A 24,484-nucleotide genomic window follows, 5' to 3' on the forward strand; every position below is an offset into this window, starting at 1 on the left:
TTGATAAACCAAACCTGCAATTGACTGTGATGTCACCCTTTTTCTCATCTTCTTCATTATCACTTCAGAAAGGCGAAAAAAGATAAAAGGGATTGCATTCCTTTATCATCATCATCCTTCTTTTTCATCACCCTCACTATTTGCATGATTTTTTTCTACCACTTGCACCCTATACCTATGGCTACAATGCAAAGAGAGGTAACGGTGCCAACAATTGTGATTGGAATAGAGAAGTATTAAGTGGGTTAAATGACATCACAAAGACTCCTCATGAAGTGCAACTTTTAGGGTTAAGAAAATGATATTAAAAAATGAAAAAAATGGTGTTTTTTTTATTATAAAAAATGGGGTGCAATCGGAAACTTAAGATATGCAAGTAGTCAGCTCCAAAAAAAAATTATTATTGTTGATTCTTCAACACCTGGCTAATAATTGAGGAGAAAAACAAATAAAAAGTAATGTTTAAGATATTGGATCTAGTGTTTGATCTGTGAAGTATTAGTTCCCTGTAATAGTTGTTTAATTAAGCAGACTAATAATACATCACACACACGGTTGTTCACAAAATAAGTAGATATACAGTCATAGCATCAAAAACAGTAGAAAATTGCTCCTCGAATGGCCTTTACAGTGGTAACAAGTGAGTTTGAAATTGATTTTTCAGGAATCAAATACATATCCCTTCTTTACAACAAAGAAGATTACATTTCAGACACATTAATATATATACAGCTTTGCATACAACAATGGACCAAATCAGTATATCTCAGAATTCAAAAATAAGTATTCGAGATATAATGGCTGGTGTGAAGACATCTGTACCTGGTAAGCATTTTTCAAATTCCTGGCAGTATGGCACCCATTTACAGAGGTAAAATAAATTGATTCCATCAAGTGTCATATCAGCCAGTTAAGACACAAAATCAGCTTTGGTGTTTCACAACTCAATAACCTGCCCCTTCCACTGCAGCTGCCATTGATGAAGATGCCTCTTCAAGTGTCCGCTGCTTCTGCACTGTGTTAAAGGCCTCAATAGCATCCCCAGCCTCCCAATCAAGGAAATCATCCACCCCAATACCACACTCTAGTCCGGCATTAACCTGGCCAAAACAAAATAAAAAGAGTGAAGTAAATGTTAAATAAGCAATAAGTTGATTAAGTAGATAATTACACAATTGTGTCGAAATATGAAAGTAAACTTCCACTATTAGTGCTGAAACCACAACAAAAAACACTTGTAACCTAAGCAATAACAATACTAAAGTTTAGAAGCACGGCCACACAATGACACTAAGATCACCGTAAGATAGAACCTTAATTATAATCTATTTGGTATAGTAGTGCGATTGTATTTTGTCAATTGTTTCTATTCAACTACACATTGACATTCATAGGGATGAGCCCTTTTTAGCCACTTGTATAGTTGTAATCTGTTATTCATCTACATATTTACAGCCAAAGGAGACAATCATTGATGGGTAGGAAATACTCCAAAGTAACCATTTTCATTATATGGGTTCCATTATCCATAAAGATTGAGAGATTGCTAGAGGGAACCAAGAAGAATGGTAGGGCATCGCAAAGTCTCAGACCACGAATCGTCTAATACTTCTAAATTGGAACAGAATAAGGTTTTCTTATTTGGGACCATTTTAGGGATGTGTCACAAAGGAAAGAGGTTGAAGCAGTTGGTCTTATTACAACAATTGAGAAGAATCTTATAGATGCTAAAAAAGAGAGTGCATTAACATATCCAAAATGATAAGAATGATTTGAATGCATATGGTAGGGCACCAGTCATCCAAGAAGCTTAGAATCCTCTCTTGAGTGTGATAGGATCGAGGAGCACAAACAAGAGGCGTAACATGACTAGTTTGGTGAAAACATGGAAGATCCCATTCTGATTAATGCTATGATCTGGAGTGCCCAGCCTGGGATTGTAGTTTTACAAGAATCTAAGTAGCAAGTGGTGAATGAGAGAGTTGTAGGGGAATTATGGGGGTCAATTCATAGGGGATGGTGCTACCTTCCAGCATTTGGGGCTTCTGGCGGGCTCATTCTGATTTGGGAAATTAGGCAAGTAGTGGTGGAAGAGGAGCTTGTTGGGGCTTCTCGGTGTCAATTCTATGAAGGTTGGTGGAGGAGGATTTTCAGGGGATTTTCTTAGGGGTTTATATGGGCCGTGCAAAGATACTAACAGGCAACAATTCTGGCAGGAGCTTGATGACGCTAGTGCCTTTTTTAGCCGATCATGTTGTGTTGGAGGTGATTTTAACGTTATTAGGTTTTCCTACGAAAAGCTACATGGTTCGCGGGTTTCAGCCCAAGGTAAGGTTGTTTGTAAACTTCATGAATAGGAATAACCTTCCAGATCTACCCTAGGGCGTAAATAGCTTTACTTGGTCTAATAGTCAGTAAAGGCCGATCCTGAATAGGTTGGATAGGTTCCTAATTTTGCCAATTTGGGAGGAGTATTCCAGGTCCATTATTCAGGAGACTCTTCCTAATCCAGCCTCAAATCATTGCCCCATTTCTTTCTATGCCGGTGATGTAGTGAGTCGCCCTACCCCTTTTAGGTTTGAGAACATATGGTTGAACCATGAAATTTTTGAGGATGATCCATGAGTGGAGGGGGAGTTAGATGCGTTAAGGAAGCCCAGTATCGCCTTCAAGGAAAAGTTGAAGGCTATCAAGGAGAGATTGAAGAAGTGGAATGTTGATACATTTGGCAGAGTGAAGCAGGGTAAGAGGGATTGCCTGTTGAAGATCGAGGAGTTGGATAGGAAAGAGGAATCTAGTTTCTTGAATGAGGAGGAAAGGGTCAAAAGGAACAAACTCAGAGACAACTTTCAAAGGTTGGTAAGGATGGAAGAGATTTGTTGGAAACAGAAATCTAGAGTGAAGTGGCTTAAAGAGGGTAGTAACACTAAGTTCTTCCATAAAGAGACTAATAGTCATAACCGAATGAATTTCATCTCCAAGCAGCGGGTCGATGGTGTTTTGTTGGAAATAAAGCACTTGGTTGCTCAGGGGGTGGTGAATTTCTACAAAAAGTTGTACTAGGAAGAGCATTTAGAGAGACCAAAGTTATATAATCTTCATTTTGACTGTATTTCAGAGGCACGGCGTTCATGGTTTTAAAGACCTTATGGGTAGGACGGGGTGTTTCAAATGGTTTCAAGCATGAAAAATGATAAGGCTCCAGGTCCTGACGAGTTCTCTATGGGTTTCTTTAAGGTGTGTTGGGAGACCATTAAAGGGGATCTGTTAGCAGCTATTGAAGAGTTCTACCATAAAGCCTTTCTTGACTTCGATTCGAACTGTTCTTTTGTGGCTCTTATCCAAGAAGTTAGGGGTGGAGAACATTTCTGATTTGAGGACGATTAGCATGGTTGGTTCGGTCTTCCAAAACATTTCAAAATTGATCGCTTGTTGAATGAAGGCAATTTTGAAAGGCATGATTGGACCAGCTTAAGGAGCGTTTGTGATGGGGAGACAAATCCTTGATGGGGTCCTCATTGCTAATGAGGGCAGATTTGAGACTAAAATCAAAGAAACCTGGGGTGGTGTGTAAAATAGACCTCGAGAAAATGTATGATCATGTGTGCTAGAGGTTCTTGGAGCACTTGTTGGGTTGTATGGGTTTGGGCAGAGGTGGACAAGGTGGGTAATGAAGTGTATGTCTTAGCCCTCATTCTTTATCCTGATTAACAGTTCACCTCATGACTTCTTCAGGAGCTCGAGGGGGTTAAGGCAAGGGTCCCTATTCTTGTTTATCTTGGTGGAGGCGATCCTAGGCAAAATGTTGAGGAGGGCAGTTAGTATTGGGAAGTTAAGTGGTTTCATGGCGGCTTCTACAGGTCTAGTAGTTACCCATTTTCAGATTGCAGATGTTACTTTAGTGTTCCTTGATGCCTCTCTAGACTAGCTAAGGTTCCTCAGTGCTATCTTGTGTTGCTTCAAGGTTGTCTCTAATCTCCCCATGAACTTCCAGAAGAGTACGGTTTTTGTTGTGAAGAATGTTCAAGGGATTGAGTGGTTAGCAGTGACTATTGGATGCCAAGTTGGGGAGCTTCCATCCTTCTATCTCAGTCTTCCCTTGGATGCACCTCACAAGAATAAGGCTTTGTGGGATCCAGTTTTTGAGAGTGTTGCAAAGAGGCCAGGTGCATAGCAAACTAGGTACCTCTCTAAGGGTGGTAAGTTGACTTTGATCAAGAGTACCTTGTCCAGTGTTCCAAATTACTTTTTTTCTTTATTAGAATGCCAAGATGTGTGGAACTTAAGCTGGATAGACTCTTCTAGGACTTTCCATGGCATGACAACGAGAAAATGAAGTATCATTTTGTGAGTTGGAGTCGGATATGCACCCATAAGTACAAAGGAGGGTTGGGTCTTAGAAAGTTGGGAGTTCTGAATTCATCGCTTCTGGGAAAGTGGTTATGGAGATTTGGGGTAGAGAAGCATAGCTTATGGATAAAAGTTGTGGTGGATAAGTATTGTACGAAGATTATGTGATGAGAGAGTGAGGATCCTATTGGAAAATAGTAGATAGTAGTAGTCTAATTTTGTTATTTCTATGTTTCTTTATTTCTATGTTTCTTTTTCTATGTAAGGACATTTATGTCCATTCACCTATGTAAGGGCATTTTTGTCCATTCACCTTTTTTATTATTATATATATCTGCCAAGCTCTTAATTAGAGACTTGACAATCCTACAATTCTTCTTGGTATCAGAGCCATTAGAATTCCTCTCTTGGTTCTCCTTCGATCTCCTTTATCTTTTTTTTTTTTATCACATGCTGCGATAACTCTCTGCGCTGTGTTTCATGCCCTATTTTGTTCATCGTTAGCCTATTAGCTGGACTGTTGGGTCCCTTTTTTATCTGCGATAGCAGTACTGCAGCCTGTGGAGGCGTGCGACAGCACTTAGGGTGCCTTTAGAAACCTACGATATCGGTTCGGATACTATCGGATATCCGATATTTTTTTCGGATTCGAATTCGGATATAGCACTAGTGCTGTGTGTGATCAACGATAGCAACTACGACTTCCTGGCTTTGATTCTCGACAGTTAGAACGCAGACGAACCGGCTATAACCACCGTCTTCTCCGGTCGGCAATCGTTTAGGATTTTTTATCGGTTCGGTTATTATCGGATATCCGATATTTTTTTCGGATTCGAATTCGAATATAACACTAGTGTTGTGTGTGATCAACGACAGCAATTACGACTTCCTGGCTTTGATTCTCGACAGTTAGAACGCAGACGAACCAACCATAACCACCGTCTTCTCCGGTCGGCGATCGTTCAAGATTTTTTATCGGTTCGGATATTATCGGATATCCGATATTTTTTTCGGATTCGAATTCGGATATAGCACTATCCGATCGGATAGCTATCCGTTGACAGCCCTAGGTGACCCTCCTTATTTTCGACTGTACGAGATCTCCCTTCAATCCACAAGTTACGTCACTTCTTGTTTAGTATAAACTATGACATCTATTCACGAGATAAAGGACTCCCACACTGCTCTTGGGGGAAATTCTTCTGCACAACGGATTACTACTGCTCTGTTAGATAGTCGTAACTTTCAGTCCTGGTCTCGGTCTGTGTGACTTTATTTGGGTAGTAGAGGTAAATCCGGTTGGTTATTGGGCACCATCCCTAAGCCACCCCCTACTGATCCCAAATTTGAACAATGAGAAATCGATAATTGTACCATTCTTGGATGGTTATTTAACTCTATGGAACAACGCATCTATACCATGTTCATGTACCATGAGACTGTCTCTTCTTTGTGGTCGGCCCTCACTCAGACATATGCGCATGCTATGAATGACTCGAGGATTTATGAGATGTATCGGGATATTGCTCAAGCTACTCAAGCCACTCAGAGTGTTGCAGATTACTTTGGTTTCCTTCAGTCTCGTTGGGAGGAGCTCTCGCACTATGAGTCTATGGCTGAGTTGTCTGCAGAAGCAGCTGGGTATGTGGTTAAGCAGATTGGTCGACATCAGACATACCAATTCCTCATGGGTCTACGTCCTGAGTTTGAAGTACTTCGGACACAGATTCTTAACACCACTCCTTTACCATCTTTATTTGAGACATTTGCGACCATTGATAGTGATGAGCGTCGTCGCCGTGTAGCTTCTTCTCAGACTCAAGTCCCTGGGATTATCTCTGCCCCAGCTACAGATCAGATGGCTCTAGCAGCCAATTCAGGGTTCTCTGATTCTCGGACTCAAGGACATGGCAGTCAAGCCCGTGGAGGCCGTGGACGTGGTAAAAGGAGTGGCCTTACTTGCAGCCATTGTGGGAAGGTTGGACATGAGAAGATCCGTTGCTTTCAGCTTTATCCCCACCTTTTGAAATCTTCTGTGGGACAACCTTCTGTGGGACATCCTTCTCCTCGTGCTGCTACTGTAGAGTCTGCATCAGTTTCTCAAGCGACTCTTGGCACCATCGATTTGCAACATCTCCAGACTCAGATTGCAGCCATTGTACAGGATCAGATCCAGGCTCACACTCCCTCATCCTCGACTGTTGCGTCGGTTATTACACCTCAAGGTACATCCTCTGCACTTCATACTACTCAGTCCGGCTCTGCTCCACTGACATGGGTAATTGATTCTAGCGCCTCTGATCACATGACTGGTGAGTCTAGTCATTTTACATCCTCTATTTTCCCTACTACTCATAGGGAGGTTCGTCTTGCTGATGGATCCCTCACACCTATCCATAGCAAGGGTACTATCTCATTATCGCCTAATTTTTCTCTTGACTCCGTGCTTCATGTCCCTCACCTATCTCTTAACCTTTTATCCGTGAGTAGCATTACTAAATCTTTAAATTGTTCTGTAACATTTTTTCTTACTCACTGTATTTTTCAAGACCTAACTTCTAGGAGGATTTTTGGCAAGGGGTATGAGAAGGATGGGTTGTACATATTTGGATCTCAATCCATTACGGCTCCAGCTTCTGTGCTTCCATCGTCTAGGAGCCATACTTTTTCATCTCAGTCCTTAGATTTATGGCATGCTCGCTTAGGACATGCTAATTTTCAGCACTTGTGTTCTTTATTTCCTGCTTTAAAAACTTCTTGTAGTGGGCACAAATTTCAGTGTTCTGTGTGTGAACTCTCTAAACACACTCGTACCTCGTATGCATCAGTTTAATGCAATATTTGATTTAGTTCATTCTGATGTTTGGGGGCCTTCACCTGTTACTGCATTTAATGGTCATAGATATTATGTTACATTTATAGATGATTATTCTCGTTGCACTTGGGTTTATTTGATGCGTTCTCGTTCTGAGGTGCTTCCTATTTTTGTTAATTTTCTTAAGATGATTCAAACTCAGTACAACATCACTGTTAAATCTCTCAGGTCAGATAATGGGGGGGAATATATTTCGGATGGGATTCGTTCCCATCTTCATGAGAATGGTATGCTCCATCAGTTGACATGTCCTTACACTCTTGAGCAGAGTGGGGTGGCAGAACGTAAGAATCGTCATCTCATGAATACAGTCAGGTGTCTTCTTCGAGGCATGCATGTTCCTAAGGCATATTGGAATATGGCAGTTCTAACTGCGACTTTTCTTATTAACCGCGTTCCGAGTCGCAGCTTAAGAGGACAAGTACCTCTTCATGTTCTTCAACCCGACCGCACTCTCTTCCCCATTACTCCTAGAGTCTTTGGGTGCACATGCTTTGTTCAAGATAGGACTCCCACTCGTACTAAATTTGATGATAAAGTTATTCGATGCGTCTTCTTGGGTTATTCTACTATGTCCAAGGGGTATCGGTGTTATGATCCGGTTTCTCACCGTGTCATACATTCTCTTGATGTTACATTCTTTGAAAATATTCCATATTTTCGTAATACTTCTACTTTGCAAGAACATTTTTCTTCGCAGGACCCATCACCTATAGTGCTACCCTCTCCGATCTTTCATTCACCTCCGTCGGAGTTTCAGGTCTACACTCGTCGCCCTCGTCCATCTCCACCTTTGCCAACCTCCTCCTTGGACTCAGGTATATTATCTCCTACTCTTACACCTATATCTGCTCCTATTCCTTTTGTTTCTGACTCTCATTTACCTATTGCTCTTCGCAAAGGTAAACGAGGGTGTGTTACTGATCATCCCATTGCTCAGTTTGTCTCTTATCAGGGTCTTTCTCCTTCTTATCAGGCCTACCTTGCTCTTATTGATTCTATTCGAGTTCATCGGTCCGTATCAGAGGCTTTGCAAGATCCTTAGTGGACTAGAGCTATGACTGTTGAGATGGATGCTTTGCAAAAAAATAATACCTGGGAACTTGTTACCCTTCCATCTGGGGAGCGAACAGTTGGTTGTAAATGGGTCTTTACGGTGAAATACCTTGCAGATGGCACTGTTGATCAGTATAAGGCGCGACTAGTTGCTAAGGGGTTTACGCAGACTCCAGAGAAGGATTTTGGTGCCACATTTGCTCCTGTTGCCAAACTTTCCACTGTTCGTCTTCTTATCTCTTTAGCTGCTTGTCACTCATGGCCTCTTCATCAACTCGATGTGAAGAACGCTTTCTTGAACGGTGATTTGACTGAAGTTATATATATGGACCCCCCTCCTGGGTTTCGTCTTCAGGGGGAATATTGTAGGAAGGTATGCCGCCTTCTCAAATCTCTGTATGGTCTGAAACAGTCCCCGCAAGCTTGGTTTCAGCGTTTTTCAGAAGTTATTTTGTCTATGGAGTTTACCAGACGCCACTCAGATCATACTTGTTTTGTTCATCGAGGATTGGATGGTCGATGTGCCATTGTTCTAGTATATGTAGATGATATTATCTTCACAGGAGATGATGCCTAGTGGATTGACAGAGTGAAGATGATATTGGGTCGTGTTTTTTAGGTTAAAGACTTGGGTCCTCTCAAGTACTTCTTGGGGATAGAAGTAGCTCGCTCTCGACGAGGTATTTCACTATCTCAACGCAAATACACATTGGACCTTCTTCAGGATACTGGTATGCTTGGTTGTCGTCCTGCCTCTTCTCCTATGGATCAGAATCATCGACTTCATATTGAATCTGGTGATCTATTATCTGATCCGGCTTCTTATCAGAGACTTGTAGGTCGTCTGATTTATTTGACTAATACTAGACCGGATTTGACCTTTGCGGTTAGTGTAGTCAGTCAGTTTATGCATGCTCCACGTACATCTCACCTTGAGGCCGTTCATCGTATTCTTCGCTACTTAAAGTCACGTCCTAGCCTTGAGCTTTTCTACTCATCCACTGCTCAACCACATTTGTCATGTTTCACTGATGCTGATTATGCGGGCTCTCTTACAGATAGGAGATCTACCTCTGGTTTTTGTACATTCCATGGAGGTAACCTTATCTCATGGAAAAGTAAGAAACAGAGTGTGGTCTCTCGTTCTTCTGCTGAAGCTGAGTATCGTGCTATGGCTCTTGGGACATGTGAGCTTCTCTGGCTTCGATCTTTACTAACAGAATTGGGATTTCCCCTTTCTGGTTCTTCCTCGTTGTTCTGCGACAACAAGTCTGCTATCATGCTTGCTTCTGACTCAGTTCTTCATGAACGAACTAAGCATATAGAGGTTGATGTTCACTTTCTCAGGGAGAAAGTTCGATCTGGTGCCCTTCAGACAGTCTTTGTATCTTCTTCAGATCAACTTGCCGACATGTTTACAAAGTCTGTTGGTCCTTCTATCTCTAACTCTCATCTTATCAAGCTGGGTTTAGTTGATATATTTGTTCCAGCTTGAGGGGGAGTATTGAAAAATAGTAGATAATAGTAGTCTAATTTTGTTATTTCTATGTTTCTTTATTTCTATGTTTCTTTTTCTATGTAAGGACATTTATGTCCATTCACCTATGTAAGGGCATTTTTGTCCATTCACCTTTTTTATTATTATATATATCTGCCAAGCTCTTAATTAGAGACTTGACAATTCTACAATTCTTCTCCAAGGGTCTCATGGGTGTGGTGTATGGAAGGGAATCTCTTAAGGTCCATCCCCTAGTGCATACAAGAACTCAGTTCTAAGTGAGTCGAGGCGATATAGTGAGGTTTTGGGAGGATAAATGTGTAGGAGATGGCCCTCCAATGGTTCTCCTTCCGCAGCTTTTTGGACTTTCTTCTAAAAAGGGTCAGCCCATCTCTAACTTCTTGGTGTTTGAGAACAATAAGATCACTTGGGACTATGGTTTTAGATCTTTCTTTGATTGGGATGTAGAGGAGTTGGGGATGCTTACTAATCTCTTGGCAAGGGCTTCAGTGGCTTCTAGAATGGATGACAAGTGGGTAGGAGAGGGAAACCAAGGATGGGGTTTTCACAATACGGTCTCTTTATAGCTCCCTACCCTAGCTCATGGGGATGGGGTGGGGTTTCCTTCGTTAACAGTTGGGGAACCAAAATTCTCGTTGAAGATCTCCTTCTTCATTTGGTATGCGATTTTGGAGAAGATCCTGACTTTGGATCAGCTTATTTGAAGGGGTTTCTACTCGTCAAACCTGTGCTCTATTTGTGCAAAAGTGAAGGTGAGACGGCTAACCATATTCTAATCCATTATTCCTTCACATGAACTGTGTGGGCTCCTTTCTCGGGTTTGTTGTGAGTTTCAACTTGCTAAACCAGGTTGACAGGGTCCTTTCTGAGTCTTTGTTGGGGGCTTCTTTTTGTGCAGTCAAGAGAATTCTATGGTCTCTTACGCCATTTGTTATATGATGGGAAATTTGGTGGGAGAGGAATTAGAGAGCATTTGAAGGAAAGGAGCTTGCCTTGGATGATGTGATCATGTCTATTATGGGCTTACATTTTTTCTGGTGCAAAGTGTTTAAGGAATTTATGGGTGTCTTTTTCAATGATTTCATGGGCAGATGAGAGTGGGTTTGTAATATTTAACCCTTGTAATTTTGGGCCTGCCCTGTCTTTGTTTTGGTTTGCCTTGTATCTGTTCTCCTTGGTAACCTCGACCACCTTTTTAATATATTTTGTTATATTTTCCTATAAATAAAAAAATGGAAGGTCCTAACTTGGTAAGTTGGTACAGTCTATGATTGATAATACCAATGAATTTAGACGATGACTCATGAAACAAGGTGTTGGGCTGGCCAATGCCATGAGGCACAAGCATAAGCCTCACATACATGAATTTTTTAAATAAATAATGTAAAGTATATAAAAAAAATTGGTTAACCATCACATATTTTCAAATCCACATACAAAATCAAATTCCAATTTGTAGTCCCCCTAAATTATAGTAAAATAAAATATCACTATTTTCTATTTTAGCAAGGAAAAAATATTTCATAATTGAAAATTTCTATGGTAAATAAATATTTTATATTTATTTCAAAAGTATAAATAAATGCCATTTTTCATTAACTTACGTTGCATAATGCTAAATACTAAAAAAGTTCATTTATAAATCAAATCAATTCAACTACTTCCTTTGCATATATTATTATTGCATTTCAAATATGTTTATAAATGCTCCAATTATGTGGTTTGCCAGCGTGTATAGGACATGTACACAGTGTCTCGATACTTCTGTCGATACCGTGTCTAGTGGCCAAGGAGTCCCAACTATGTTGGGCCTGCTCGCAAGTAGTCATCTACATATGTATGTGTCACGTGCCAATGTATCCTTGCACAAGTGTCTTTGTACGTGTCATAGTAAGTGGGCCTCTTTGTTGAGATTTTATACTGAGCTTGGACCTTGATAAAGCCCAATATGATTGAGCTCAGGTTTTGACGTTCCATTATGAACATAAGGGAAAGACTTTGCATCATCTTTGAGGGAGCGGTGTTTATTAAAGCTAAATGTGAAGCCCAAGCTCTCAACTGAGCACATGCCAAGCATGAGTCAAGTATTGCCTAGTACGACCAAGCAAGTGTACCATGGACGTGTCCCTGTAACATGTTGCCTAGTAGCGAGTCCCTATACAAAACTTGGAAGGATATTTGGTGCGGTAATTTGTCTCTATCAACTCAATTTTCATCATTGTACGCTTATTCGTTGAAAAAGAAAAGGTCAGTGAAGCATTGTCTGATTCGGAATGGAAGCACTATCTCTTAGGATTTGGGATTTTTGAGGAATTTTAATGACTAGGAGATAGCAGAGGTAACATCTCTCCTAGATCTCCTAAATTCTCTCTAATTCAAAGGGAACGAACAAGATAGGAGGAATGGTTCAAAGCTAAGGATAAGAGGTTTTCCAGTAGTTTTTTCTATAAATGCTTGCTTCTATCATTCGAGGTCTCTATCTCAACGTCCATCGTTTGGTCTGCCTTTGTTCTGTCCAAGGTATCTTTCTTTTTGTGGCTTGCTTCCTTGGGTAGGATTCTCACCTTGGATAATTTGATTTCTCGAGGGTGGACTACTCTAAACTTTTGTTTTCTTTGTTCGAGAGATAGGGAGTCTACTTGACCAAGCTGGATGTTCTTCTTGTCCCATTTTTAGGTGGTTTGGATTTTCCTTCAATCATTCTTCGTGCTCTTGGAAGGTTAGGGTTTCAATATCTTCTCTTAGAAAATGAAACCTTTGGATTATCCTTCCATCGGCCATTGCTAGGGGTCTTTAGAAAGAGAGAAACAACAGGGTGTTCTAGAGCAAGGAGAGTACGTCGCAAGCGATGATTCTAGAGGTTTTGGGCTCCCTTTTCTTTTGGTCGAAAATAAGTAAAGACTTTGCGAGCATGGGCTTCCAGGGTTTCGTTTTCAATTGGGATTCCATTTGTGGCTCTTAGCCCTCCATCAGGCATGTTTTTTCTTCTTTTTGGTTTGCTTGTTTTATTTTCGTTTCTTCTCTTTATATGGGGGCTATCTCAACATCCGTTTTCCCTTTTTGATTCTAATAAAAAAATTACAATTATCAAAAAAAAAAAAGTTGTCAATTATTGTCCCTTCATGTGTTGCCTTCCATGTGTCCATCTGTGTGTGGGTCTCTTTAGGCTTACTTGTAGGTCCTTATCTGCAAATATGGCACAGTTAGCCATCTCACTAATCACAAGCTTTACAAGTGGTATCAAAGCAAGCGTCCTAATTCTTATAATCGAGCTATGGCACGGGTGTTTGACTTTTGCAGACCAACCAGCATCATCAACAGCACATACAAGAAGGAACGTATAGAGCTTAGCAACGCTTACATGACCCATCTAACAGCATGATCAATGGCATGGCATTACCACATCACACGTGGATCAGTGGATTCTCATAGTTGGTGCTGCTGCGTATGCAGCCATGGTAAGAGACTATGATCCAACTACTCGATACAACCATCTATTAGATAGTGTCCTTAGGCACCACAATGCAATCATATCATATCTCAGCTGGGTATGCATATTCTAGGTGACCATGTGAACAACCTAGAGAACACTTGCATTCCCATAGGAGCAAGTAAACGAGCTTACAACCATTGCGTTTAAGGGCCCTAGCACCAGTGAGAACAGCAAGATGTGCATTACCTGTGCCGCGAGCTTATATGGTGCTAATGACACCAACAAATTGGATAATTACCTATTTGACATGGAGCAATACCTTCTAACCATGAAACCGAAGTCAGAGAAGGTGAAGATTACAATAGCAACGCATGTACCACACGGGTACCAAGCCATGGTGGCATACTAAATTTGCTAAGATGGAGAATAGTCAATGTCGAATAGAGAAGTGCGTCAATCTCAAACATGAACTAAAGAACCAGTTCCTACCTGAGAATGTGAATTTATAACTCGGAGAAAGTTAATGGCAAGGTCCATAAATTGTCAGGCAGTTCTCAGCACTAATACTCGACACATATGGGCGCCCTCCACCTGTTGAATGCAATCAACAAGCACACCGAGGAAACTAAGGGTCCCTGACGGGAGGGGCTAACCTACGTGAACATTGTACTGAATGGGAAGACCATTAGCGAATGTGCACGTGCATGTGGGTTTCTTTAAGCTTACTTAAGGTTATTACTGTTAACCAACCAACTACTCCAAAAGACCGATCTGTTGGAGAGGGGAGAACTATGAATATAAGAGGGTCACGGGGCTTAATTGGGGTATGACACTCTTGAGAGTGGAGGAAAATATATACTCAACACTCCCCCTCACCCATAAGGTAGGAAAGAATTGAACCCGTGACCTATACGAACCTAGCGCTCTGATACCATGTTAACCAACCAACTACTACAAAAGCCCGATCTGTTGGAGGGGAAAACTATGAATATAAGAGGGTCACAGGGCTTAATTGGGGTATGACACACCCAAGAGTAGGAGAAAATATACACTCAACAATTACCTGTAAGTGTCACAAGGTTAGCTATCTCACTAAACATAGCCGTGATACAATGAAAACAAAGAAATAGAATAAGAAGACGAAAATATAAAATATGGTTAAGATAGTTTTGAAAAAAAATATAAGAAAATTTGCATGAGTACGGCTTGACCAAAAAGCATATGTGAATAACGGCTTACAGCATACGCATTTTGGTATGAAGTGTACATCTCAGTTTTATGTATTTTTCATGTGCCTCAGGCATTTTTAGTAAGCCTTGCTTTGAGGCATAAGCGTTGCATGCCCTTGAAAATATTGAATAATACCATAAGCCTGATATCAAGGCCTGGCCTTGACCCTCATGCCTAACAAAAAAATGATGGTGGGCTGATATAATTATTCTTCAAGAAACTAAGTTGAAATCTATCGAGATACAAATAATGAAAGAGATATGGGTTGCAGAGACTTTGACTGGTGTTTCTCATCGTCTATATGGGCTTTCGGGGGTAGTTTAACTAAGGGTACCAAAGGATGATGTCAATAGAAGACTATTTGATTAAAGCCAACTCAATTTCCTAGCTATGTACCCATGTCAAGGATCATTTCAGTTGGGTGCATAAATGGGTTTCTTGTTCATCAAACAAATACTAGATGTCTCATTTGCATGAGTTGGATAACATTAGGGGTATATGAGATCTTCCATGGTGTTTGAGTTGGGGATTTCAATATGATTATATTTATTCAAGGTGAAAAGCACGGAGCTAGAATTAAGGAGGGACTATGAAGGATTTTGTCAAAGTCATTATAAGAAATGTGTGAAGAATATAATTCTAGGGTTAGAGAAGAGAAGAAAAGAAGAGGAGAGAGAGAGAGAGAGAGAATCAAACTCCTTAGGTTGACCCTCCTCTATGTCATGTATATAATAGAGAAACTAGGTGGTGGGGACACATTGACACTAATAGAATATAAACATAAGTAGTGAATTCCCCACCCCCACCACAATATCTATCTATTTCACTCTTGTACTTTCAATGACCACATTTTCTCAGCCATAAAGGTAGAGTAACAATTTGGGTGTTTGAAGGAGAAATGCCATCATAGAACAATGGTGTTCATGGGGTCGAGAGAGAAAGAAAAGTTTCGTTAGACCCAACCCAAGTGACATTCCAAAGGCAATGAGAGGGATTCCAAATTACAAATTCTCCATGTTCAGCAAGATTTGGATATTAATAGTGAATATAGGGTTTCTCTCAAGGTGTGAAGATGAAATTTGGTGGAGAGAGAGAGAGAGTCGTTAACATTCTGTAAACAATTTTTTGTGTCTGAAACAATTGTTTTTTTCTTTTTTTTTCTGGTTTATCATTATCAAGTACTCAATTACTCCTACTTTAGCATTGTGCGTCATTGACTTTTCTTGTTTTAGGCATGGGACGGGATTGATTTCTTTGTTTTGGTGTGTTCTGGTAGTTCCTTTGCCTGTGCTTTTAGGTCACCTCAACCTCCATCTTTTCTTTAATATAATTTTAGTTTAGTTAAACACATATTATGGAATTAGTACTCATTTCTTTTCTTTTTTCCTTTTTTCAACAAGTATAGAGTTTATTATTGAAAGGAAAAGAAGTGTAAAAACAGTAAGGAGGTTGAGCAGACCTACCAGGAAAAAGACGAGACTAAAAGATCACAGAAAGAAGAAAGAAAAAAAGCACATAAGTAAACCACTGCAGCTTTCCCATTACAAACTAACCTAGCTCCTGACACTCCTATCACTCATTTCTTTCTCTTTCAATTACTTCTGAATAGCATGCTTTCGTCAATTTTCTATACAGAATTCTCAAAATGTCAGGTCTGCCTATTAAAACCCACCCTCCCAAAGAAATCCAACAAATCTTACGAGTCTAAATTACATGGTGTACAATAAAAAGTCATTCAGTTAAACGGGCAAACAATTCCATATAGCCATTGAGCAGAAAGTTGAAAATGTCCGGTGAAAAAAGTGGGACATTTGAAAATACAAAGTACCAGTTGTAAGAAATTATGATCAACTAGTATCACTTTTCTGAAAGATCTGTAATGTTATTGAACCATGAGTCTACTGCGAAATTTCAAGAAACATATCCATAGGATTTGCTTTAGAGATGTACCTCTTTCACCATTTCCTTCACCCGTCTAAGAGAATCAAGAACACCAACATAGACTGTTTTCCCCCTTCGAACAATCCGAATTCCACATCCTTTCACTACTTTTCCTTCTGTCACCATGCATCCAGCAACACGACCACTGCCACTGCTGAATATGGCCCGGACTTCGGCTGCTCCAATTGGTACATGATCCTGCCAAGTGAATACAACTAGTAGATCTCAACCGTAATGCTTCTTTATTAAACATTTTGACAATGTGTCACACAAGCGAGATCCGACCTAGGAAATCTTTTTAGGTTAAAATCCAAGAACAATGACCACAACCATCTGAAGTGTCTCATTCATTTAGATAAATGATACAGAAGGAAGTAAAGGGTATGGTACAATCATGGTTTCAAGACTCTGTTTGATGTCTTGTCTCATTCATTGACACGACCGAGTTGTCTCGGGCGAGTCAACTTGTCACAGACAAGATAAACCATTTAACTCAGTTACAATGATTTATTCATATATATGTTTATATGAGAATAATAATAATTTTTTTATAAAATAAGTTAGATTAGTAGATGCTTAGTCATAAAACCACATCTTATTTATATAATAAATACTTAAATTTAAAAAATATATATATAGTTTAACGAAATTATACAAAACCCCGGTTGACTCAGCCGGATTTTACCAACTCGGATAAAATTTTCAAAATATCGTCTAGTTGAGATGCCATGTCTATCCGTCTTAGATGAGATTTTAAACCATGTGTACAGTCCCTCAGGTGGGTCAAATTTCAGAATAGGAAGACATTGGTCGGTCAAAGGGATGGGTCACATGCCCCTTCTTGTGGACCACAGATACATACAACCTCTAACCCTTCAAGTACCCTAAAATTACCACTCAGGACAAGCAAAAGAACGAAACTATGAGATTTGAGAATTACTCACCTCAACAGGGTCTAGAAGTCCTTCCATCGCATTTCGCATATCATCAATGAGCTCATAGATGACTTTGTAGAGTCGAATTTCTACACCTTTGTTGTCTGCATAGCTCTTGACTGAACCTGGTGCTTTGACATTGAATCCCAATATAATGGCCTTACTAGCAACAGCTAGATCAACATCACTTGCACTTATGTCCCCTGTTGCTTGCAGCAGGAACTTCAAAGTGACATTATCCTGCGGAAGCACTTGAAGGGCTTGTCTGATGGCATCAATAGATCCCTAACAGCGATAAAAGGGTTTTCAAGTTAGTTGCACTAAAATAATAGCCATACAAAAGATTTAAGAAACACAGAGAAAGTTTCAATTTAAAGGCCATATAAATGCAAGGCAGACCGCAAGAATAGCTACTAGCAACAAACGAACTGGTATCGAGTGTTGAGTGTATATTTTCCACCATTCTTGGATGTGTCATACCCCTGTTAAGCCCTGTAACCCTCTTATATTCATAGTTCACCCATTCTCTGACAGATCAGTCTTTTGGAATAGTTGGTTGGTTAACATGGTATTAGAGAGCTAGATTCATATAGGTCACAGGTTCGATTCTTTCCACCCATTTGGGTGGGGGGTGTTGAGTGTATGTTTTTCTCCCCTCTCAGATGTGTCATACCCCAGTTAATCCCGTGACCCTCTTACATTCATAGTTCTCCCCCTCTCCAACAAATCAATCTTTTAGAGCAGGTGGTTAACATCGAGCACATCCAGAGTGGGAAATGGGACCCATTTTTCAATGGGAGATTAACTATGCCAAAAAAAAATTGACCAAGATGATCCTAGCCATCTGTTCTGTCAATTTTATATTGGACCTAATCAGATGATTACAGATTAAGTTTTTGGACCAGGTCTCAATGTAGGACATCTACTCTTGGTACTTGCAAATGCTAGACAGCTACCTTGCATGTGAGCCATGAAAACATAACTAGCATTCTAGTATATTAAAGGTTTCATCTTCAAGTTTAGCAAAATATAATATGATCATGAAACTATCTTTAACCTTTCAGTAGACTATATACCTGCAAATCAACCTTCATAACAATATTCAGCTGGTGTAAATCCAATCCAGCTTGATTTCTTGAAGAAACTGCAGACGCTAAGGAAGAAAGTGTGACCTTTCCATCCCCAGCCTTTGCAGAAAGTCTTTCAACCCGTAATGACTCTCCACGCACTTCTGCCCTTTCACGTGCAACGTCAAGGGTGTCAACAACCTCAAATTCATCACCAGCACTGGGAACATTGTTCAAGCCAATGACCTGAAGCAATACATGGGCATTCAAGCAGATATTAAGGAGATATCACTTGAACCAAGACTTTGGACAATAATGAGGAAAGAGAAGCAAAATGCAATACATTTTGTCACACAAAACAGACAGAATATCTTCTTTTCCAAGAGTTTTCAGACTAAGTAAATGTTTTATCAGCTTTCCCTTCAAATTAGAAGGCTACATATAAAAGTTGTCAAGTACTCACAAACTCATAGATGTAGGACATAGGAAACATTCCCAAAAAAAGTACATGAACGTGGAAAACTTTTTCTATATAGTTAACCATGCAAGAGAAAGTGAGGCAAGTTGAAATAGGTAAGTTCCAAGCATGACTTTTACATGACCATTTACTCCACCATGAGTGTTTGGCCTTACATTTGTAGAGGATAAAGAAGATCTGCTATGTAAATGAATATTTATTCCACCATGAATGTGCCTTCACTTCTCGTACGTACCAAGTATTGTCATCTTTTAACTTTTTAATATATTAGTTCTAAGTTCTAAATAAAGAGGCATATTATTTCCACCATATTTAACTCTCAAATAAATATATCAAACTGTTGAGCCAAAAGTTTTATCTTTTATCAATAGCTAGAAGAACGCTAAAATTTGAGGTAAATTTAATATCAACCCTAGTATCATAGAAAAAACATTCAACTTATTCAGTGCCATGATGGCTCCAAAATATAGACAGACATGATAACATCTTGACAAGGTGACCTTGAAAAAGAAATGCAAGGAAAAGAACTGCAAACCTGCACAGCTGTAGACGGACGAGCTTCATCAACACGTGTTCCGCTGTCATCAAATAAGGCTCGAACCTGACCATAGACCACAATCAAGACTAGCCCACCAGACATGGACCATAAAACTAAACCCAAGCATGAATTGCAGCATTCCAAGTTTAATATAATCTAGGAAACAATAAATAAGACCATTAACCAACCTTTCCGAAGGCTTCACCACAAACTACTACATCCCCCTTTTTGAGAGTGCCATTCTGCACAATGAATGTAGCTACAGGTCCTTTGGATTTGTGAAGACCCGCCTCAATAACAGTTCCCTTTGCATTTCTATGAGGATTGGCCTTCAGTTCTTGCAACTTTACAATAAACAACCAAGCAAAGATGTCAACGTTAAAACCCATATAATAGGAAAACCAAACAAACATATATGAGTTGTCGAATTTGGTCAATCTTGTGCTTGGTGATTTTCAGCAAGGCAACTCTTGTTTGAAAATGAATATTTCTTAGGGATGGAATATTCTAACACGGATTTGACACAAGTATGTGCAGCTCATATGGGAGTGAGTCAAGGGCTTATTTTTGGGAGGATGATCTTCTCACCATGAAGATCATCCTTGAATATCATAGTCAGTGTTGAGGGCTTGGACCCATAGGTTCGTTAGCTGAATACTGCAATGCATCTTTGTGATCGTGGGTTCAAGTGCAGCTTACACACAAGAGAGATCATTTTTGAAAAAGATTGGCCTATTCTGAAATACCCTATTCGTCCTTTACTCATCTCCATGTAGACCCCACTTGGCAGAGTGTGTGTGTGTGTGTGTGTGTGTGTGTGGAGACACACATTTACTAGATTTGATACTATAAAAATATCATGACAGATATGCAAGATTTTGCAAGAATACAAAATAAATTTATATTTAAGGCAAAAGATGTGACCATCTCCTAAAAAATTATTTTGAAATCAAATAAGGAATTTCATGAAAGTTCAAAGATAATCATAATAAAGTCATCCCTGTTGCAGAAATCGCTAGGACAGTAGGGATAGCTTCTTATTCATTAAAAAATCAAAGCCAAGATATTAGCTGGCCCCCAAATGAACAAAAGACTGAAACATTTGTACCTCGGCAACAAGCATGATGGTTTCCAACAAATCATTCACATTCTCCCCTTTAAGAGCACTTATCTGATGGAGGATATGAATTAGACATCAGCTCCCCAATAAGATATAGAAAGTCATGGAAAGATGAAGTACAATTTGTATGAAAAAAAGAAAAAGGAATACAAACCTGAACCATTGGGACATCACCACCCCAATCTTCTGGCATTAAACCAATTGAAGACAGTTCTTGCATGACTCTTTCAGGATTGGCCCCATTCTTATCTATCTGAGTGAAGGGAAGAGCTAAAATATGAGTGGACATGCCTTGAAGCCCACAGTGAATAACTACCACTAACATAGTGAAAGTACCTTATTTATGGCTATCACAATTGGCACCCCAGCTGCTTTGGCATGTGCTATGGCCTCATTTGTTTGAGGGCGTACCCCATCATCAGCAGCCACCACAATTATGGCAATGTCAGTTACCCGTGCTCCACGTGCTCTCATTGCACCAAATGCCTATAGTTATAACATATTATTCACCATGTCAAGGCAAACGAGGACAAGTGAGAACCAGGTGACAAAGGGTTATAACAGCCCTTTTTGGCTAAAGATGAATATCTATACACTAAAATATAACGGTGGACCCCACTCAGCTACAGTTTTCTAGGTATAAAAATTGAGACAAAGGAGTGGAGTACACACAACCCCACTTTATTGCCTTTCTTCTCCTCTCCTCCTGCCCTTCCAATAATACCCGCCTAAGTTTACTATCTTTCCTCTTTTACCCCTTTAACCCCAAAAGAGGATGTATGTGCCTAAGCTAAAACAGGAAGCACTCAAACCCAAGATGAGCCAGATGGGAGACAAATGAAGTACTGATTGCATCTCGAAATATTAAGTTAAACTACAAAACAGACTGCATAATTTACCTCATGGCCGGGTGTATCAAGAAAAACACATGGTTGAACCTTGCCATCAACAGTAACGAGTACCTTATATGCTCCAATTCCTTGTGTAATCCCCCCGGCTTCAGACGCAGTTACCTATAAGAACCTAGTAGTCAGACTTCCCACATTCCTCTAGAAAGTCAAAAAGCATACAGAGAAATTTATTAATCTTAAGGGAGACATCATCTGATTGCTAGATTTTTACCCTAGTTAATAAATAACGAAGTTCATAAACTCACATTATAGATTTACCTTTTCAAAAATCATAATGTACCAAACAAATTCAATGAGACATCAAATTACCTTGCTCTTACGAATGTAATCCAAAAGGGTCGTCTGCCAAGTAGAGAATATGAAACACATTATCAGAATCTTGATGTCAAATAGAGAAACTTTCTTTGAAAAGTAATATGTAAAGCATGAATTATATTTTGAACAAAGAGAGAACCATATCTTGTTACATACCTTTCCATGATCCACATGACCCATTATAGTAAGAACAGGTGGCCTATCTTCTAACTTGTCAAGGTCTCCCTCGTCGAAAATTTCCTTCTTTCTCGCCATTTCTTCCACTCTAACAGGGGAAGCATCAATAACTTCCACTTCATACTCTTTACATATCATCTTGACCATATTCTTGTCTAAAGTCTGCACTCCATCAGGCTTAATCCCCTTTGAGAATAGATACCCAAGAATTTCACCTTCACTGATGGCCAAGTTATATGCCAAGTCCTCCGTCAACATCCCTTCTTCTGCAACCTCAAGAATTTCTACTTTAACCGGAGCTGCATCCTTAGCAGCCTGAAGTCTAGCCGCTTTCCGACTTGCTTTACTCCATTTTCGACCTTTCCTTGCTGTGGAAGCACCCGGAATAGATACATTGAGCTCTGAAGTATCTTCATCAGGAATAGCGGAATCGGCAACTAAACGCCTACGCATACCCCCGGCCGCACCCATTTTCTTACGATGTTCATCTTTAACTTTCGCATATGAAGGGTTCTTCACAGGTTTCGGAGGTGGTATTACAGCTTGAGCAATCATAGGATCAACAACAGGTTTCTTCGATGCAAACTTGTCAATAAGGATTGGCTTTCGCTCTTTGGTTTTCAATCCAGGATCTGCAGTGTCATCAGTAACAATTGGTCGACGAGCTGCTCCAACATCTTTCAAGATAACGGGTTTCTTCATTACAGGTGGAGGAGGAGCAACTGCGGGTTTTGCTTGTAATCTCGGTTCAACTCCTGAAGATGGCTGAGGAGTTCTAAGAGAGGCGGCACGAGGTCCAGATTCCTCTATCTTTGGTTCATCATTTTCAATCTTAGATGGATCCTTAACAACCCTTTGTACATTTGCAACTGGGTTCCCTTTCCTCCAAACACTCTTCGATGTCTTAGACTTCCGAATTTCCACCGAATTTTCAGGTCTTCCCCTTCTCGGATTAGGACTTGTACCCGAAACTAATTTACTACCAGCACCACTATCTTTATTACTATACGATTTTCCAGGAACGCCGGTTTCAAGTTTCTCAGCCTTCTCCAATACCTCTCCAAGAGACTCTATCACCTTATTTCTCTCCTCTACTTCCCCTTGTTTCTCATCTTTTGAATCCCTATCACCGAGTTTCATTGGGACCCATGCGACAGAATTCTTCGTTTCCATAGCAATAAGTGGCTCGGCTTTCGGCCCAGCTTTCAAAACAGGCTTGGGAGCAGGCTTGAGGACAAGATCGGAATCCTCATCTTTGCTCCCTCTAAATGTAGATTCCAGAGAAACCGAATTGCCTGGTTCGGTGATTAAATCCGTCGTGACCATACATTTACAGACAGAGAAGCAACCTAATCTATGCCAACCCAGAGAATTACCGAAATTTACCCCTTTAATTACCGTTATTCTCCGAACTGGTGGAAGTGAAACTTCAAAATTACCAGACGAACTGGCTCTCATGCTTCCCAAACTTGCAAGGGAAGCCATAGAAGCCATTGTTCTTATAGAAACAGCATCAACTTAAAGAAACTGTGAACTCTAATAAAATTTGTTCTCGATGAAACGAAAACTTGAATCTTAATCAGAAGTCTAACAATCGAAACCCCAATTGAGAACAAAACCAGACACTTTTATCGAATTCAACAAAAAACAGATGGTTCTTAAGAACAAATTTTCACACTTTATGATTAATTACAACGTTCTTGAACTCTGGAAGAAACAGAAACCCTGATTTCTATAAGTTTTCTGGGAGAAACAGAGATACATCCAAACAGTAACGATGAAGATTTTCTCTATAGTTGATTTATTTAAACTTACCTAGGAGATTTCGTGGTTCTGGTTTTCGAAATCTCTTGACTGAAAATGAAGAACCCTCTTTGAATTTTAGCGGTTAGATTGGAGAGAGAGAGAGAGAGAGAAGAAGTATTGAGTATTTTCAGCTCTCACTCAGTGGTGGGATTTTTGTGTGTGTGTGGCTGTTTCTCCACTTGACAAATTATGCGATAAGGTTTTGTAGATTTCATCTTCTTCTAAGAAAATAAGAAAACAAAAAACAAGAATAAATTTCCCCTCGCTATTCAACTTTTCTCACGTGTGATACGCAAGGAGAACTGTGCACCATACATACCTATTACCATGGTTTAAAAACCGAATTGGTCCTTTGCACCCACTTTCTTGCTGTACCCACCTCAACTTTAAAGTAACTATCCACACATACATATTTTCTGATTTCTTTAAAATAATTAATTACACACACTTGTTACTTACCAAACGATTACATCCAAACAAAACTATCGAGCAAACACCTAAACCTAATTTATCATTCTCATCTCTAATGTTAATCCAATTCGAACGATTACACCCATAGTGAAAGTTCTCTCATCTTGAATGTTGTAATCTAAATTTCCATTGTGATGTAATTACTTATCCTTGTATGAATTAGGCATAATCAGTTTTTTTTTCTTTGAAAAATCTTTAAGGATCCTTATTGTGGTGTATAAGACATGTCAATTAACTTCATTTGCTCTACCTAAACATAATT

At 39.8% G+C, this 24,484-nt stretch overlaps 1 protein-coding gene across 1 annotated transcript; it reads right to left on the reverse strand.

The window, feature by feature from the left end:
* Positions 1–577: 577 nt before the first annotated feature.
* FUG1 (Translation initiation factor 2, small GTP-binding protein) lies at positions 578–23,939 on the reverse strand. The gene is made up of 12 exons (XM_086421900.1): positions 21,925–23,939; positions 21,763–21,795; positions 21,442–21,555; positions 20,879–21,028; positions 20,697–20,795; positions 20,531–20,593; positions 19,611–19,766; positions 19,420–19,485; positions 18,416–18,652; positions 17,349–17,624; positions 16,414–16,602; positions 578–1,100 (listed from the first exon to the last, which is right to left on the reverse strand). The coding sequence occupies exons 1-12, from the start codon at positions 23,437–23,439 to the stop codon at positions 945–947; spliced, it is 3,054 nt and encodes a 1,017-aa protein (XP_086278026.1). The 5' UTR covers positions 23,440–23,939; the 3' UTR covers positions 578–944.
* Between the last annotated feature and the right edge of the window lie 545 nt (positions 23,940–24,484).

The sequence above is a fragment of the Akebia trifoliata genome, chromosome 13 (genome assembly GCF_017979445.1).
Source record: "Akebia trifoliata isolate Shusen 1 chromosome 13, ASM1797944v1, whole genome shotgun sequence".
NCBI lineage: Eukaryota > Viridiplantae > Streptophyta > Magnoliopsida > Ranunculales > Lardizabalaceae > Akebia > Akebia trifoliata.

What these genes read in the sequence shown, in the direction of transcription:
- FUG1 (XM_086421900.1), bottom strand. Translation starts at nt 23,439, where the DNA reads ATGGCTTCTATGGCTTCCCTTGCAAGTTTGGGAAGCATGAGAGCCAGT. An exon ending in CCATCATGCTTGTTGCCGAG is followed by an intron (nt 19,767 to 20,530) that starts GTACAAATGTTT and finishes TTTATTGTAAAG; the next exon opens with TTGCAAGAACTGAAGGCCAA. An exon ending in GTCCGTCTACAGCTGTGCAG is followed by an intron (nt 18,653 to 19,419) that starts GTTTGCAGTTCT and finishes GTATTGCTTCAG; the next exon opens with GTCATTGGCTTGAACAATGT.